This window comes from Oncorhynchus clarkii, chromosome 2 (genome assembly GCF_045791955.1).
Source record: "Oncorhynchus clarkii lewisi isolate Uvic-CL-2024 chromosome 2, UVic_Ocla_1.0, whole genome shotgun sequence".
NCBI lineage: Eukaryota > Metazoa > Chordata > Actinopteri > Salmoniformes > Salmonidae > Oncorhynchus > Oncorhynchus clarkii.
In genome coordinates this window covers 44,496,573-44,515,662 of record NC_092148.1, presented here as the reverse complement: position 1 = coordinate 44,515,662, position 19,090 = coordinate 44,496,573, and the positions used below count along the sequence as shown (strand labels likewise).

At 41.2% G+C, this 19,090-nt stretch overlaps 1 protein-coding gene across 1 annotated transcript; it reads right to left on the bottom strand.

The window, feature by feature from the left end:
* Positions 1-2,026: 2,026 nt before the first annotated feature.
* Positions 2,027-17,722, bottom strand: LOC139381241 (apoptosis-inducing factor 3-like). Its single transcript, XM_071124719.1, has 18 exons — positions 17,668-17,722; positions 17,069-17,178; positions 16,829-16,938; positions 16,517-16,561; positions 16,201-16,282; positions 15,978-16,090; positions 15,279-15,365; positions 14,823-14,914; positions 14,510-14,640; positions 14,229-14,344; positions 14,007-14,078; positions 13,826-13,889; positions 13,574-13,650; positions 11,293-11,410; positions 9,310-9,408; positions 9,159-9,234; positions 4,219-4,323; positions 2,027-2,727 (listed from the first exon to the last, which is right to left on the bottom strand). The coding sequence occupies exons 2-18, from the start codon at positions 17,175-17,177 to the stop codon at positions 2,688-2,690; spliced, it is 1,536 nt and encodes a 511-aa protein (XP_070980820.1). The 5' UTR covers position 17,178; positions 17,668-17,722; the 3' UTR covers positions 2,027-2,687.
* Positions 17,723-19,090: the final 1,368 nt, after the last annotated feature.

The window sequence follows — 19,090 nt, the reverse complement described above, 5'->3', positions numbered from 1 at the left end:
CTATCCAAGCACTAGATACATATCCATTAAATGTTTTGAGGTTACTGTAACTATCCATTTTTTCTTATGTAGTATAAGACAAAGTGAAATGGTCCACCCACACAGACAGTGTGGTGAAGAAGGTGCAACAGCGCCTCTTCAACCTCAGGAGGCTGAAGAAATTTGTCTTGTCACCTAAAACCCTCACAAACTTTTACAGTTTTTAGAATCAAGAGCATCCTGTTGGGCTGTATCACTGCTTTGTTCGGCAACTGCACTGCCTACAACCGCAGGTCTCTCCAGAGGGTGGTGCGGTCTGCCCAATACGTCACCGGAGGAAAACTGAGCCACTGCCTGTCCACCCCGCTACCATTCAGAAGGCTATGTCAGTACAGGGGCATCAAAGCTGGGCCCGAGAGACTGAAAAACAGCTTCTATCTCAAGGCCATCAGACTGTTAAACAGCCATCACTAACACAGAGAGGCTGCTGCCTACATACAGACTTGAAATTATTGGCCACTTTAATAAATGGATCACAAGTCACTTTAATAATGCCACTTTAATAATGTTTACATATCTTATATTACTCATCTCATATGTATATACTGTATTTTATACCATCTATTGCATTTTGCCTATGCCGCTCTGTCATCGCTCATCCATATATTTATATAGTCTTATTCCTTCCTTTACTTAGATTTTTGTGTATTAGGTAGTTGTTGAGGAGTTGTTAGATTACATGTTAGACATTGCTGCACTGTCAGAACTAGAAGCACAAGCATTTCGCTACACCCGCAATACCATCTGCTAACCATGTGTATGTGACCAATAAATTTGATTGGATTTGATTTGAATTGACCGGTTGGCGACCACTGGGGTAGGCTAATAGTTGCAGTCATAGGTGATAATATCTTTCTAGGAGCTGACCCATCAAAAATTTGAATGTTAAAGTAAGATTTGAATGGAGAAAGCTGATCCAAGAGCTAACTTTCTTTCGATCCTATTAGTTTCGACTGTAGGCCTGTGCTTCAACAACGCACTTAGCGAATGCTCCCTCTGCGTGGTATTTTGGGAAACGCATGTTCGGGACGTTGTTGGAACAATGCATCATTAAAACACTCATACGCCTAAATTCCATTGCTATCGGGAAACCAGGCCCATGTCATGTGGTTCAGATATTAGATGAAGAACAATGATAACACATTCATTCATCTGTTTTATAAATAAACAAAAACTTGGAATTAGGTTGTGCTTTTAGATGGTTGAAAGCATAGTGATAACACATTGGAAATTCAACAAATATAGATTGTAAACTCATTGATCAACATCTCAACCAAATATTACCCAATTATCAACGTTGAAACGACCTAGTGTGCTCAGTGGGGTGAGAGGGAGTTTGTAAGAGATAGAAAGAGAGATGGGTGAGAGAGAAGCACAGCAGTTCTTTTGAAAGCATTTTGGTGTTATCTTTTTGTGTTGTGTTTGTCCATGTCTATTATTCTCTCTGCAGCCTGTTTTGTTCAGGTTGCCTAATTCAGCATCCCTGCCTCAAAGACCTCGGCCCTGGCCTTCTGTCCCTCTAATCCCCCAAACAGCGTTCTGATTGGTCCATCCACATAGCCACAGCGGCCATTAAGGTCACCTGTGTTTTTCCACTGCCCGTGACACCGGCAACGTCCTACCTAGCAACCCCTTCCATGGAACCCAAAGTAAGCGTAAACTCAGACTATGCCACCACCACTGGTTGACATGTTGACAGTAGAACACCAGCTACCATGACTTCCAACCTGGCATGTCATCATGTTGCTATCGTGTCAACAGTAGAACACTACCCACTGAGCACACACTGGTTGAATCAACATTGTTTCAACGTAATTGGTCAACGTATTGTGACGTGGAATCAACGTGGAAAATACATTGGATTTGAAAAAAATCATCAACCAGGACTACTTTCATCTCATTTTGACCAGCATTGATTCAACTAGTGTGTGCCCAGTGGGTAGCTACCATGACTACCATATCTACAGTAGAACACACACGGCTACCTTTCTGTCATCTCTTCTTCTCCATTTTCAGAATGTGAAGTAAGAAATGTCTACATCAACAGGTGGGCATTGGCGACACCATGACCATGTAGTTTCCCCAAAACGGAGAACATATAAAACTCATCCTTGTAAATGAAAAATGAAACCCACAAAATCTGTTTATCTGAGGTATCACTGTTTTTTCTGTCTCCCCCCACCTCTAAACAAACTGGCTAAGAACAGAACAGACAAACTGTTGAGTGTTGTCCTGCTATGTGGCTGATGTCATAACAAGTGATGTCGTGGTAAAATGGGTGCTGATCGCCGTTATCAGTGGGTAAAGTAACGCCCCGTGCACTTTCTATGCATTTTTCTGCAAAAGGTGAGAAAACGCTCGCACAAAATGAAAAAAAGTGCAAATATGGCGTTGACATGCGATTACCCTCCACTACACTACTGGTTATAACTCAGAAATGTCACGTCGTCCTCTTCTGATAGGTCTCTTCTGTGTCTGTTGAGCCTCCAGGCAGACGACTTGTTCTTCAGAAGAAGGGGAAGAGAGAGGGGATGAGGAGGGATGCCTGAGGAGGAGGAGGGAGGGAGAGATGGACAGAGGGGGGACATTCTGTGTTTGTGTGTCGGAGATGAAGTGATGTTGAGACGGATGAGTGGAAGGAGGGATGATCAGGACAGTTTCAGCTTCAGCCACCTCAGGTCATCTGATCTGTGAGGAAGAGAAGGGAAAGAGATACATTGCCTTCAAAAAGTATTCACATCCCTTGACTTTTTCCACATTTTGTGTTACAAGTTGGGATTAAAATGTATATAATTGTCAATTTTTTCTCAATAATCTATACAAAATACTCTGTAATGTCAAAGTGGATTAAAAAAAAAACATTTGTAAAACATTTATTTAAAAAAACTCTTACTTAGATACAGTACGTATTCAACCCCCTGAGACATGCTAGAATAACCTTTGCCAGTGATTACAGCTGTGAGTCTTTCTGGGTGAGTCTCAAAAAGCGTTGTACATCTGGATTGTACAATTTTTGCACATTTATTATAAAAATAAATATTCAAGCTCTGTCACGTTGGTTGTTGATCATTGCTAGACAGCCATTTTCAAGTCTTGCCATAGATTTTCTAGCTGATTTAAGTCAAAACTGTAACTAAGCCCCTCAGGAACATTCCTTTTCATCTTGGTAAGCAAGTCCAGTGTATATTTGGCCTTGTGTTTTAGGTTAGTGTCCTGCTGAAAGATGTTTCCCAATGTCTCTTGGAAAGCAGACTGAAACAGGTTTTCCAATAGGATTTTGCCTGAGTTATTTATAAAAAATAGAAATAAACTCTCTAGTCCTTGTGGATGACAAGCATAACTATAACATGATGCAGCCATTACTATGCTTGAAAATATGAAGAGTGGTACTCAATGATGGGTTGTGTTGGATTTGCCCATAACATAATGCTTTGTATTCAGGACATAAAGTTAATTTCATTTTTTGCAGTTTTACTTTACTTTTGTGCCTTTTTGCAAACAGGATGCATTTTTTGGGAGATTTGTATTCTGTACAGGCCTCCTTCTTTTCACTCTGTCAATTAGGTTAGTATTGTGGAGTAACTCCAATGTTGTTGGTCCTTCCTGAGTTTGCTCCTTTCACAGCCATTCCTCTCCGGCAACTGGGTTAGGAAGGACGCCTGTGTCTTTGTAGTGACTGGGTGTATTGATACACCATCCAAAGTGTAATGAATAACTTCACATGTTCAAAAGGATATTCAACATTGGAAAACCTCCCTGGCCTTTGTGGTTGAATCTGTGTTTGAAATTCACTGCTTGACTGAGGGACCTTACAGATAATTGTATGTGTGGGGTACAGAGATGAGGTAGTCATTCAAGAATCATGTTAAACACTAATATTGCACACAGAGTGAGTCCATGCAATTTATGTGACTTTTTAAACACATTTTTTATTTGATTTCTAAAAACATAATTCCACTATGACATTATGGGGTATTGTGTGATACAAACTGTCAATGTAAACCATTTAAAATTCAGGCTGTAACACAACAAAACGTGGAAAAAGTCAAGGGGTGTGAATACTTTCTGAAGGCACTGTATTACAGTGTGTGTCCGTGTGTGCTTGTGTCTGTCTGTCTGCCTGGAGAAAATAAAATAATGAGTTTACAGTGAGAGAGAGGGATGTGGGTAGCCACGTACTCAGCCTCTTTCTTAGTGATGGTGTTTCCTGTAGCGAACCTCTCGGCCACAGCAGAAACAGCTGGGTCATAGTTCAGACTGGCTGCTGCTATTACCTCATCATCCCTGCGGGGAGAAAAATAGTGGGGAGAAGAATAGTATTCATACTGTGGCAAAGAAGGGGGTCGAGTGATAAATGGCAGATATTTGAGAGCAGAACTAATAAACGGGCTCTGTCCGATCACTAAAATGGCCATCCCGATCAGAACTACATATCACAAAATGGCTGACTGCCAAAACTACAAGTCCCAGAAGCAAGGGGAACCCTCAGAAGGTGGAGCCGACCTACAGATAAACGGTCAAGAAAAACCAGGAATAGAGAGAGAGGGCTGGAAGGATCTATGAACCATAGAGAAAGAGACAATAGAGATTGGCTGGATTTACCGTGTATGAGCTGGACTGTTTTGGACTTACCTGTTGACGTTTGGTCCTGGACCTACCGAGAACCCGATTCGTGTACCGAACCCTGCTATCCTTGACCTTGCCTACGGCTTGGACCAGGACGGAGAAACAAACACACAGGTACTGTCCTGTTCGAAAGAACTCTCATTCTGGGGTGATTTTGTGACAGATTCCCACTTAATTTGTGACAAACGCTCATAACCTTGAAGAGGTTTGCCACAATACATACATGCACCAGGTTTTCTGGAAAATTTTGCGCCAGACAAGTGACCAGGGGAAGATTTTAATTTATCGGACAATAGAGAAATGTACCAGATCATCCATATGCAGTGGGTGCTTAACATATTAGGCCACGCAGCCAGTGCCATTAATGGATAAATGAGCCACATTTACATGTCCTCACAGACTATATAATATATTACAAAAACACTATTCCTTGTGTTTCGATGTGTAGCATATGCATTTGGGGCTCCCGAGTGGCGTAGCGGTCTAAGGCACTGCATCTCAGTGCAAGAGGCGTCCCTGGTTCGACTCCAGGGTGTATCACACCTGGCAGTCCTTGGTAGTCCCATAGGGCAGTGCACAATTGGCCCAGCAATATCTGGGTTTGGCTGGGGTAGGCTGTCATTATAAATAAGAATTTGTTCTTAATTAATCTTAAGCCTACCCCCTCCTTTTTCGAACATTCTGTTAAAAATCGCGCAACTTTTCAGCGTCCTGCTACTCATGCCAGGAATATAGTATATGCATATGATTAGTATGTGTGGATAGAAAACACTCTGAAGTTTCTAAAACTGGTTAAATCACGGCTGTGACTATAACAGATCGTGTGTTTCATCGAAAAGCGCAAGAAAAACTGCTCACTGAAAGCTAAAAATAATATCCATGCGTCACTTTCATGGATTGTTAAAAGGGCACAAAATTAATTATGGACCTGCATGCAATTCCTACAGATTCCACACGATGTCCCCATTGTCGTCATTATCCGGGGAGTTTTTTGTTGGTAAATCCAACTAACTGGATTCCATTTCTTCCGGTCTCCGCCAGGATGTTTTGAAGTGCACATTTTCGGCCATTGATTTGAAGACGAGGAGCTATTGAATACACATCGCCCCGTGATCATTTTGATAGATTATAAACGTTTACTAATACCTAAAGTTGGATTACAAAAGTATTTCGAAGTGTTTTGTGAAAGTTTATCGTCGACTTTTTTAATTTTAAAAAATGACGCAGCGTTTAAAAACGATGTTTTTTTCTGAATGACACAGCTTCCATAGAAAGCTATTTTGGGTATATATGGACCGATTTAATCGAAAAAAAGACCCAATAGTGATGTTTATGGGGCATATAGGAGTGCCAAGAAAGAAGCTCGTCAAAGGTAATGAATGTTTTATATTTTATTTCTGCGTTTTGTGTAGCGCCGGATAAGCAAAGTCTTTGTTTACGTCGCATTCAGGCATTTTGAGGTGTTGCATGCTATCAGATAATAGCTTCTCATGCTTTCGCCGAAAAGCATTTTAAAAATCTGACTTGTTGGCTAGGTTCACAACGAGTGTAGCTTTAATTCAATACCCTGCATGTGAATTTTGATTAAGGTTTGAGTTTTAACGAGTACATTTAGCATTTAGCGTAGCGCATTTGCATTTCCAGGTCTCTACTTGAGACATCTGCGTCTCAAGTAGGAGCAAGAAGTTAATTTATTTATACTTGTCAGGCTACTGCGTTTACTATACAGATATAAGTATACAGAAGGAAGCTAATTCCCAAAATTGTAATCAGAATATTTTTTTATAAAGATAAGCATTATATTGTTAGTTTGTTTGAGTAACTCTGGTAGGCCTAAAACATTCTTCCTCACCTCAAGTTCAATTGACGGAGCGGAGCCAGTTGCTGTGTCAGAGCGCACTACCTTCATGTCATAGGCCTGCAGTATAGTACAGTCATGGCCAAACGTTTTGAGAATGACACAAATATTAAATTTCACAAAGTCTTCTGCCTCAGTGTCTTTAGATATTTTTGTCAGATGTTACTATGGAATACTAAAGTATAATTACAAGCATTTCATAAGTGTCAAAGGCTTTTATTGACAATTACATGAAGTTGATGCAAAGAGGCAATATTTGCAGTGTTGACCCTTCTTTTTCAAGACCTCTGTAATCTGCCCTGGCATGCTGTCAATTAACTTCTGGGCCACATCCTGACTGATGGCAGCCCATTCTTGCATAATCAATGCTTGGAGTTTGTCAGAATTTGTGGGGTTTTGTTTGCCTCTTGAGGATTGACTACAAGTTCTCAATGGGAATTGAGAAAAAATATTGATGTTTTGCCTTATAGCAAGGTGCTCCATCATGCTGGAAAAGGCATTGTTCGTCACCAAACTGTTCCTGGATGGTTGGAAGAGTTGCTCTCAGAACAATCGGAAAGGGGATTCAACAGAGAAAATGTCTTCAGCAGTCCAATCTCTGTAGTGGCTTCTTTGCTGCCCTTCTTGACACCAGGCCATCCTCCAAAAGTCTTTGCCTCACTATGCGTGTAGATGCACTCACACCTGCCTGCTACCATTCCTGAGCAAGCTCTGTACTGGTGGCGCCCCAATCCCGCAGCTGAATCAACTTTAGGAGACGGTCCTGGCGCTTGCAGGACTTTCTTGGGCGCCCTGAAGCCTTCTTCACAACAATTGAACCGCTCTCCTTGAAGTTCTTGATGATCAGATAAATTGTTGATTTAGGTGCAATCTTACTGGCAGCAATATCCTTGCCTGTAAAGCCTTTTTTTGTGCAAAGCAATGATGACGGCATGTGTTTCCTTGCAGGTAACCATGGTTGACAGAGGAAGAACAATGATTCCAAGCACCACCCTCCTTCTGAAGCTTCCAGTCTGTTATTCGAACTCAATCAGCATGACAGAGTGATCTCCAGCATTGTCCTCGTCAACACTCACACCTGTGTTAACGAGAGAATCACTAACCTGATGTCAGCTGGTCCTTTTGTGGAAGGGCTGAAATGCAGTGGAAATGTTTTTGGGGGATTCAGTTCATTTGCATGGCAAAGAGGGACTTTGCAATTCATCTGATCACTCTTCACAACATTCTGGAGTATATGCAAATTGCCATCATACAAACTGAGGCAGCAGACTGTGAAAATTTATATTTGTCATTCTCAAAACTTTTGGCCACGACTCTAGGCTAAATGCCGCACCACACCAAAACTTTGCAAAAGTTTCTAAAATGTATTAATATCAAAAGTAAGTCAAGCCGTTGTTTATAGGACAAATACGAGAAGGATATTATATTGCGGCAAACACAAACATTAATTTGGCCAAGGAAAATAGCTCAACCGAACTGGTTTAAACCTTAACAAAAGTTTAACAGGCTAATTTGCAGCAATTACCAAGAAACACTTGTGCCTACCGCACCCTAAAAATAACAGCAATAGGCTAATGATATTTATTTCACAACATGCCTACTTATAACCTATCTTAAATGAAAGAGTACACAATTAAAAAGACAGATCAAACTTAATTTAATTCAGACTGAAACAAAATACGTTTAACATTTTTAAATAACTGGTTTAGATTAACTGGTTTAGATTAATAAATAGGCCTACAATAATAACAATTATATATAATAATAATAATAATAATAATAATAATAATAATAATAATAATAATAATAATAATGATTAAACAAATTATTCTAAATACGAAAATAATAATACATTGAAGTTCTGAAATGGCATCCTACCTGAATAGTGAGTTGCACAGTGGCCTGCATTTTCTTGTTCAACAGAGATGAATTTGCCTGCATCTTTACATGCTCTAATATCATAGGCTAATTTAAACTAATAATTCAGCACCTGAGTAAGTGGAAACTCAAAACACATTAGCTCAGTAACACTACAGATAATACCCACAGCTAGGAGCCATGTATTAATCTAACATGACATTTAATGTAGAAACAAAACCCAACTACTAGATCACTATCTCTACAGATAATACCCACAGCTATGAGCCATGTATTAATCTTACCGGCAGGCAGACACTTTCATTACAGGAATAGTGAGGATAATGTACTTTACTGTTTGACCAAATCATGGTTTTAGCATCCTAAAAAATAGTATGTTTTGAGTGATGTGAAGGAATGTGCAGCTCGCACCGATGCGACCAATTCTTTTACTCGCACAGCCAAGTCAAAAGGTCGCAAAATGTGACTAAATGGTTGCAGTCTGGAGCTCTGCCTTGTAGGCTTTCCACTATAGGCTCTCTAACTGTTGTTCTACTTCAATCTAAACAGCCTCCGTCTTTGCAATCAACAGTAGCATAGGCCAAAGGCCACCAATTACAGGCTAATGGAAACCCTGCCATGCATTCATGCACACACACACACATCTTGTGCTAAAGTATACACACCCATACAAACACACACAGCCACAGACACGCATACAGACATCACATTCTCACACACACGTCCATTTGAACAATGCCGTTTTTTGTTGACTCACTTGATATAAAAGGCCAGGAACTTTTGTTCCTCCACTTTCCCTTTTACCACGATGTCAGTGTATCCTTCCCCATAGCCTGCAAAGGACACATATACACAAATGATTAGTGTGTGTTCAGGTGTGTTCAGGTGTGTGTAGTAGATGGGCTTACCTGTGTATCTGATGTTCTTCCCCAGTAGGACGGTCCAGTAGTAAGGGACAGAGTTGAGTTCAGTGGGTATATTCAGCATGTTCAGGGCTGCTACTCTCCCTACAACAACACCACACACACAGCAACAACATCAAAATCAATAGCAACTATATACAGTACCAGTCAAAAGTTTGGACACACCTACTCATTCAAGGATTTTTCTTTATTTTTACTATTTTCTACATTGTAGAATAATAGTGAAGAAATCAAAACTATGAAATAACACATATGGAATCATGTAGTAACCAAAAAAAAGTGCTAAACAAATCAAAATATATATTTTAGATTCCCTTTGTCTTGATGACAGCTTTGCACATTCTTGGTATTCTCTCAACCAGCTTCACCTGGAATGCTTTTCCAAAAGTCTTGAAGGAGTTCCCACATATACTGAGCACTTGTTTGCCGCTTTTCATTCACTCCGCGGTCCAACTTGTCCGAAACCATCTCAGTTGGGTTGAGGTTGGTTGATTGTAGAGGCCAGGTCATCTGATAAAGCTCTTCATTTTGGTCAAATTGCCCTCACACAGCCTGAAGGTGTGTTTGGTCATTGACCTATTGAAAAACAAGTGATAGTCTGACTAAATGCGAAACAGATGGGATGGTGCATCCAGGCAGAATGATGTGGTAGCCATGCTGGTTAAGTGTGCCTTGAATTAAAAAGAAATCACTGACAGTGTCACCAGCAAAGCACCGCCGCACCATCACACCTCCTCCTCCATGCTTCACGGTAGGAATCAAACGTGGAGATCACAAATACACGGCGGTTGGAACCAAACATTTCTAATTTGGACTCATCAGACCAAAGGACAGATTTCCACCGGTCTAATGTCCATTTCTCGTGTTTCTTGGCCCAAGCAAGTCTCTTCTTCTTATTGTGTCCTTTAGTAGTGGTTTCTTTGCAGCAATTCGATCATCACGCAGTCTCCCCTGACCAGTTGACGTTGAGATGTGTCTGTTACTTGAACTCTGTGAAGCATTTATTTGGGATGCAATATCTGAGGCTGGCAACTCTAATGATCTTATCTTCTGCAGCAGAGGTAACTCTGGGACTTCCTTTCCTGTAGTGGTCCTCATGAGAGCCAGTTTCATCATAGCGCTTAATGGTTTTTGTGACTGCACTTGAAGAAACTTTCAAAGTTCTGGAAATTTTCCAGATTGACTGACCTTCACGTCTTAAAGTAATGATGGACTGTCGTTTGACTTTGCTTATTTGAGCTGTTCTTGCCATAATATGGACTTGGTATTTTATCAAATTGGGCTATCTTGTGTAAACCAACCTTACCTTGTCACAACACAACTGATTGGCTCAAACGCACAAATGTACTTTTAAAGAGGCACACCTAATCATTGAAATGCATTCCAGATGACTACCTCATGAAGCTGGTTGAGAGAATGCCAAGATTGTGCAAAGCTGTGATCAAGGCAACAGGTGGCTACTTTGAAGAATCTCAAATATAACATTTGTTTAAATATGGAATCATGTAGTAAATTTGTTACTACATGATTCCATATGTGTTATTTCATAGTTTTGAAGTCTCCACTATTATTCTACAATGTAGAAAATAGTACAAATAAAGAAAAACCCTTAAATGAGTAGGTGTGTCCAAACTTTTTTGACTGGTACTTTAAGTAAAAGCCCAGTAAAACCCACATTAGTCAAACCCTAGAGACCTTTGCACAAACAAGGTTTGCTTTTTAGATGTTTTGATCTGAAAGATTATTGAGGCCATATAACAGCAAAGGTCCAGACTGAATCACATCCGGCCGTGATTGGGAGTCCTATAGGGCGGCGCACAATTGTCCCAGCGTCGTCTGGGTTTGGCCGGGGTAGGCCGTCATTGTAAATAAGAATTTGTTCCTAACTGACTTGCCTAGTTAAATAAAGAAATAACAAATAAAGGTAAAAGCCTTATGCATGTGTTTAAATTGGCCTGGGTGAGTTACCGTGTGCCTGTGCCATCTGCCAGTGTCCTATATTGACCCTCTGGTCTTTGGCCATTTTCAGGGGGAAGGTAGCCAGGTCTCCTGCACAGAACACTTCAAGAACATTGGTCCTCATGCACTGCAGGAGAGGAGAGGAACCACACACACTTAGTATAGTAACAAGTTGTGTAGTGGAGGGTAAGCGCATGTCAACACCTTTTGCAGAACAATGCATTGAAAGTATAGGGAGTGTTACTTTACTAGAAAATAAAAGAGAGCCGCACACTCTAGGAGCTCAGATGCAAAAATGTAATTACTAACGTTTCGACAGCCAAGCTGTCTTCATCAGGCTATAATCACAAACACTGCGGGAGGACTCGTTTATATAGTGTCAAAAGACACAGGTGTCTGTAATCGCGGCTATCTTTTATTTTAACGTTTTCTACTCCGCTAGCCAGCACCTCGTCTTAATAGGTGTGTGTTTCTTTTTCTTCTAGAGCGTTACTTTACTAACCCCGAATGGCCATGTTGGGGAGTCGTGAACTACTTATAGTTCAACTAGTAATTTAATTACATTTTGTAGTAGCTTGGTGGTAGCTGAACTAAATTCAAATCTCAGTAATTCATAACTTTTTGACATATGGGTGAAGTATTTATTTATTTTTCAGCATCAGACCTGCCCTAATCTCATTTGAAACTTTTATGTTTCATAGGCGAAAGTACACATTCTGTTAACATCTGATTCCAAAGTGATCTGTTCTTGCAATTTGTAGTCTATGACATTAGATTTAGATATGATAATTTAGTAGTTCGGATGTAGTGAACTACTTTTTCTAACTAACCTTAGTTAAGTAAACCTATATTCTTTTTGAGGGTAGCTTTAGTGTAGCCTACCTTGTTCCAGTGTGAAGTAATTGGTAGTTTAGTAAACTATATTCTTCTTGAGGGTAGCTTTAGTGTAGCTTACCTTGTTCCAGTGTGTAGTTTAGTAAACTATATTTTCAGAGTAGCTTCCCCAACACTGGTGAATGGTGATCAGCGTTTTTCTCCACTACATCACTGATAGTTGCACTCTATAAAGAAACTCTGGGGGAGAATCTCAATTGCATATTCCTCACAATCTCTCTCCACACCACCTCAAAGCCAGAGGTCCCCCCCAACTGGTTTTGAGAAGGAGGCAAGGAAAGAGGACGCGAGGAGTATGAAATTGAGATTCTCCCTATAAACACTGTCATATAGCCTACATAGAGCTAGCCCAAAGGTCGGCAGATGGTGATGTTGAGTTGTTTCATCTTACCTTTCTTAGGGAATGTGTTAAGCTGGCTATACACTCGTATTCCTGTGGACCGGTTTCTATATTAAGGCTGCAAAGGCGTCGGTTTCCTCCTTAACTCAATTTAATTCATTTTAAAAACGGGGAAAATATGCATACTTTCTTTATGAAGCACCAGGCTAATGCTAGTCACGGACTATCAGACCAGAGGAGGAAAAAAATAGACTGCTGCAACCTGATTGGCTGAACACGCTATGCAACATTGTCACGCCCTGACCTTAGAGAGCCTTTTAATGTCTTTGGTTTGGTCAGGGTGTGATTTGGGGTGGGCATTCTATGTTTTGTTTATCTATGGTTTTGTATTTCTATGTTTTGGCCAGGTATGGTTCTCAATCGGGGACAGCTGTTTATCTTGTCTCTAATTGGGAACCATACTTAGGTAGCCCTTTTTCCCTCCTTTCTTTGTGGGAAGTTGACTTTGTTTATGGCACATAGCCTTTAGCTTCACAGTTTGTTTGGTAGTGTTTATTGTTTTGTTGGGTGTCTGTTCTAATAAAGACAATATGTACGCTCACCACACTGCACCTTGGTCCTCTTCAATCAACAGCCGTGACAAACATTTGGGACTAGTATTAGCCACTCTAGAATGGTGGTGGAAAATGGTGCTTCATAAAGAAAGTATGCATATTTTCCCTCGCCATTAAATGTAGTTCAGGAGGAAACAGACGCCTTTACAGCCTGAATGGAGAATTTTTTTTTTTGTACGAACTGGTTCACGGGAGATACGAGTGTATAGCCGGCTACATACCTTCCCTCAATATTGCTATCAGCCAGGCCTTTAGGCTAACATAGAACCTACATACCATCAAAAGAGTAAAGCTTTATTTACTCCTAACCCCCCACAAATAAAGCTACAACAAATGCCACAAATTAGATGTCAACATTCTTACTATTAACAAACAAAGCAACCCTTGGTTTGATTCAGTAGGACAACAACATGCTTTATTCAGCCATCCAATTGGAGCTCACCTTGTCCACTATGACTGAGTTCTTAGAGTCCATCGCTATGGGAGTACCCTGCAGGAACTCTGAGTTAGGGATCACACCTGGAGGGAGGGAGATACAGGAAAGAGAGAGAAAGGAGATGGAGAGAGGAAAGTATGAGATGTACAAAGAAAATAAAGTCTTTATAGTTCAGATTTGCCATACAGCAGTAGGTCTTTATGAGGTTGTGTAGTATACTGAATTTAAAGTGTAATAATTGTTCTGTGTTGTACATACCTATGCCAACTATTAAAACATCAGCAGGAATGACTGTCCCACTCTTCAGCACAACCTCTTTTACCTGCACAGAGACAAACACATTATATTCTCATTGAATAACCCAACACAGCTATACAACTATAATGGGATTGTCTTCATGTTGCCAGGACACGGACACAGCTAGGTCTCTCCACTGTACCTTTCCGTTCTCTCCGCGGACCTCTGACACATTGTCATTCATATAAAACGCCACATCCTTCTCTGCAAGCATCTGTCAACACAACATAAGGAGGGGATGAGAGGTGAGAGGGGTGAGGAGGCAGAAAGGAAGATGACTTCTAAGCAGTTTTAAATGCAGCTTAGTTATACATTGGAAGCTTAAATAAAAGGAGGGTTCGGAGCGCCCTCTCCTGTCTCTCACCATCATGGTGACCTTGCCAATCTCACGGCCCAAGGTCTTCTGGTAGGGTAGCTCACTGCTGCCAATCACTGTGATGCTGGAGGCCTTGTCTGTCATATAGGATGCCACCTCCATGCCTAAACACAACACACAGCCAGGGAAATACACAGATCAGGGCTATTCGTAGTGTAGTGCACTACTTTTGGCCAGAGTCACACAAAGACAGAGGTCTGGACAAAAGTAGTGCACTACTATTGTTGGGGCATAAAGTGTCAATTTTGAGACTGAATGAGACAATGTACCAACGAAGGATGTCCCCACGATCACGATATGACAGCCTATACAGGCAACATGTATCTGCCTTGCATCCTCTGGTGTCTCCAGCATCTTTACATTCTCCAGGTCTTTACCTGGACACTCCAGACCCTTCGCTCTACACAACAGAATAAGAATGGATCAGAACACAGAATTAGAATAAGTAGAATGGACATTCCTATTCCCATTCTCTAACTACTGCTGTGTTCTGGGGTGGGTGGAATGGTGACCATTTTGGGGTTACTGTTCTCTGCATGCATGCGTGTTAGTGTGTGTGTGTGTGTGTGAGTATGTACACACCTGCAGCCTGTGGATATGAGGAGCTGGTCGTAGCTCTGGACTGAACCGTCATCAAATGTTACTTTCTTCTTCTCTGTGTCCAACGACATGGCCTGCCATGACAATAACACAGAGCTTGAGAAGGCTTCTGAGAGCTTGCAAACAACCAAGCAATGGCCATAAATATAGTGCACTCATATGCTGTAAATACAGGCAGATATACTACAGGTTAATGAGCACAAAAGAGAAAACATAGTGAGAGAGAGCCATGTTATCTAAATTAACCATTTGAGGTCATATGTTCGAACAGTAGAATTCCAATAGAATCTTGAGAATAATTTGTTCAAGAAACTCATCCTTCCTAAATTAACGCAACAGAAAGTAAAGGCCAGGAGAATGAGGACTATGTATAATATTGTATAATGTATATAATATGTTTAATGTAATAATATATAAATAAAGCTATATTGTATCCACCTCTTTGCGGAGCCACACCTCGATGTCGTGTTTATGGAAGAACTCCATCCTCCTCAGCAAAATGCTGTCATCCTCCACATTCATTACCTGGGGGGGGGGGTACAATGATGTGTTACTCGAACTAGGTGACGGTTAGAAAGAATAACATATTTTAGGACTATTTTTTTTACATTTTAAAACTCCAGAATGAGTTACCCATCTATTCTATTTTTTTTTATAGATCTATAGGGCTTGACCTCCCCTCTGACCCCATGACCTTTGCCCCTACCAGAATAGAAACATAAGGTAAGGATTTGGGAGGGTAAGCTCTAGGGTTGTAGAGTTCTGGTTATGCTCCCAGGTTATTCAGAAATCCTGGTGGGTTGATGCCCAGAAGGTTTTATTTAACTAGGCATGTCAGTTAAGAACAAATTCTTATTTACAATGACTGCCTACCCCAGACGATGCTGGGCCAATTGTGCACCGCCCTATGGGACTCCCAATCACAGCCAGATGTGAGGCAGCCTGGATTCAAACCAGAGACTACAGTGACGCCTCTTGCACTGAGATGCAGTGCCTTAGACCGCAGTGCTACTCGGGAGCCCAGAATAAGAAGGGAATGAGCAGGAAATCTGGAATCCTACAAACAGGATTTCTGGAAAAACCTGGGAATTTTGCAGAAGATACAGAATTTGGAAATACAGAATTTGGGTAATTTACCTTGCTGAGTCGTGTTTTGTCATAGGGCAGAAGGTTGTCCCTGGTTACCATGATGATTCTGCCTCCGAAGTTCTCCTGTCTCAGAGTTTCCGCACACACTAACGACGCAGACCCTGCGCTTACAGAGAGAGAGCACACCATCACGCACACTCACGTAAGCAACCACATACACACAAGGCACTTGTGCACACATGCACCCTGAGCCCCAGTATCCCGTCCTCACCTCCCCCGAGCAGTAGGATGGTGTGGATGACACCTTCTACTCTGGATCCCATACTCTTTATTCGTTTGGTCTGTCTCGCTGCCTACACACAAACACATGACATAGAGTGACATAAAGAATTCATAACTGCTTTATGATCCATCTATAACTAACTCAAATAGTTTTTCGGCTCTTACTGTTTCTGTATAACATGGTTAAGGCAATAGTAACAGTAAATCAAAACCAAATTGAGAGCTTCAGCTTGACAGCAAATGCAGCATGTTGTAATATTCTGCCATTTAATAAAAGCAATGCGATATTTAAAAGTGATGCTTACCTTTTTGTTTACGGACACATACACTTTGTTGTTTTCGACTTTCACCTGAAAAATATATCAAACAAAGTCCATCAAAGCCTGTCTTCTTGCCTGCCTGTCTGTCTGTCCGTTAGACCCACCTTGTGGCAGACAGTCCATGCCAGGGTATTCCTCAAGGTTTCTCTTTCTATATTTCTCCCTTCCCCTCTCCCTCCCTACCGTGTGACAGGGTAGACAGTCCATGCCAGGGTATTCCTCAAGGTTTCTGTTTCTATATTTCTCCCTTCCCCTCTCCTACCTCCCTCTCCCTCCCTGCCACTTCTCCCTCCCTACCGTGTGACAGGGTAGACAGTCCATGCCAGGGTATTCCTCCAGGTCTCCTGTCTGGATGTTGAAGCAGGCACCGTGCCACGGGCATCGCACCCTGTGCCCTGATAGAACCCCTGCACACGCGCACACACACATGCACACACAATACACTATTATAACAGCCAATACATTGTGTACAGTACATGACTTGGAGAACATGCACTCACAGGGGGACACACACACACACTGACTGTACTTCCTCACCTTTGCTCAAGGGAGCTCCGTAGTGTGTACACTGGTTGCCGATGGCGCTGTATATGCCTTCACTCCGTACCAACAGAACATTGTGATGTCCCACCTCCACCTCCATCATCCTACACACACACAAACGAATGTGTGTACAACGTGTACTGATCTGTCTCTCTGTGCTTTCTGACCCATGTTTTCTCTATCTCCATCCTCTCTTCCCTCTCTCTAACTGAATAGGGTGTGATGAAACTTGGATCCTTAAATTTAAGAAAATACCCAAACATTTGAATCACAAAACATATAATTTTTTTGTGTTATAGCCTAACTAGGCGATAGGCTATAAAGGCCTGGGGAAAGTTGTGTAAAGGTAATTCATCGATATGATGTAGATGGTAAACAGCATAGTAGGTCAATTTCCGCAACAACTCACAGCCTGGCTACCACGCTGTGAACAGAACCTGTGAACAGAACCTGTGAACAGAACCCGTGCACATGCATTGTGTGTGACATTTGTTTTGTGTCATTTTATCAGAAGCTCTTTTTCCAGAGCGACTTACAGGAGCAATTATATATCTCCTCTCCCCCCCCCCCTCTCTCTCCCCTCTCTTTCTTACTGTCCGTCCTTTAGTTCTGACTCCAGACACACCACCTCTGTCAGCTCTTCGTCTGGGTCGACGTCCAGCAACTCGCTACAATCTGTGATTACACACACACACACACACACACAGGAGTGTTAGAAGTTGTTGACCCATTCTCTGTGTGTGTGTGAAGGGTGACTCACATAAGAGGACAAAAGACATCTGGGTTTATTGTCAACACTGTCCTCTCCATAAACTGCTCATGAAAGAATATTCAAGAAGAAAACGTATCAGGTGTGCTTGTACAAACATCTTATTTTCTATAAAAAAGTGGTTAACTTATTTAAAAATGTACCCAAGGATGTTGTAGGTGTGTGAGTAAGTATGTAATTCTCTCATAGTTTCTAAAACACATGAACATGGTGTATAACACAGCGAGATTACAATTTACAGTAGAGCAGAATGGACAATCCACCTGTCTGCAACATCACAGGAGAATTACGCAACGCATGAGAGAGAGCCTTTACAATGTGCTGGATGATTTGACAGGTGAGTCGTGTGCGGACTTTTACGCACCAGTCTAGCCTACTCATTCAACCATTACTAAATCCTTTTTTTAACACAAAAAAACGGTACTCACGTGGCCTTCCAGACATCCCGTTGATTCTACAGTAATTACAGACGTTCCTCAATAGTCCTCAACGAACATGTGATAAGAATTCAAGTTTGTTTTATAAAAGTGTCCGGAGGCAGTCTTTGCATTAGCTGAAAGCACCTATCGCGATGGGACAATAGTCCGTTTCCTCCGCAACCAAAGCTGCTCCAACCCTCATCCCTCGGCCCCTCGATGATTTGACAGGTCGGTAAAAGTGCAGGAAAAGTTGAGGAGCACTGAAAATATTGCACTAAAAAATAACTGTATTTTAACAATCTAAAGTGAATAACTGGATGTAGATCCGGTAATGTTTGATTTTGCTTAGAGTTTTGTCGTTAGTCGTTATTGTTGAAGAGAAGAGCAAGCCTTTCTGTGTGACACAACAGCAGCATAGAGAAAGGCTGACGAGGCACTAACGTTCACAATGAATGAGTGAGAATGCACAACTTGCGTAAACCTTTGGGTTGCTCATTCATTCAAATCATCGTTACAAAATCAATGTTTTATCATCATGTTGGTTGCGGCCAATGGCCATAATGAAAATATGTTTTTGTTGTGAAAATTTGTTTCATTGCCAATTACAAATGGGAAATAATTTGTTGTGAGAGGGGGCCACGTAAACTCATGTAACCCAATATTGCAAGCTTTGATATTGCAAAAATGTGAAATACAAATAGTAAATTGTCTGCCCCACATACATGAAAAAAAACAGCATTAGAATATCTTAAAGCATTTTGGAAATATAAACCTGTAAACACACAGATACAATAGGCATATTTATATCAACTTTGAATATGTATGATG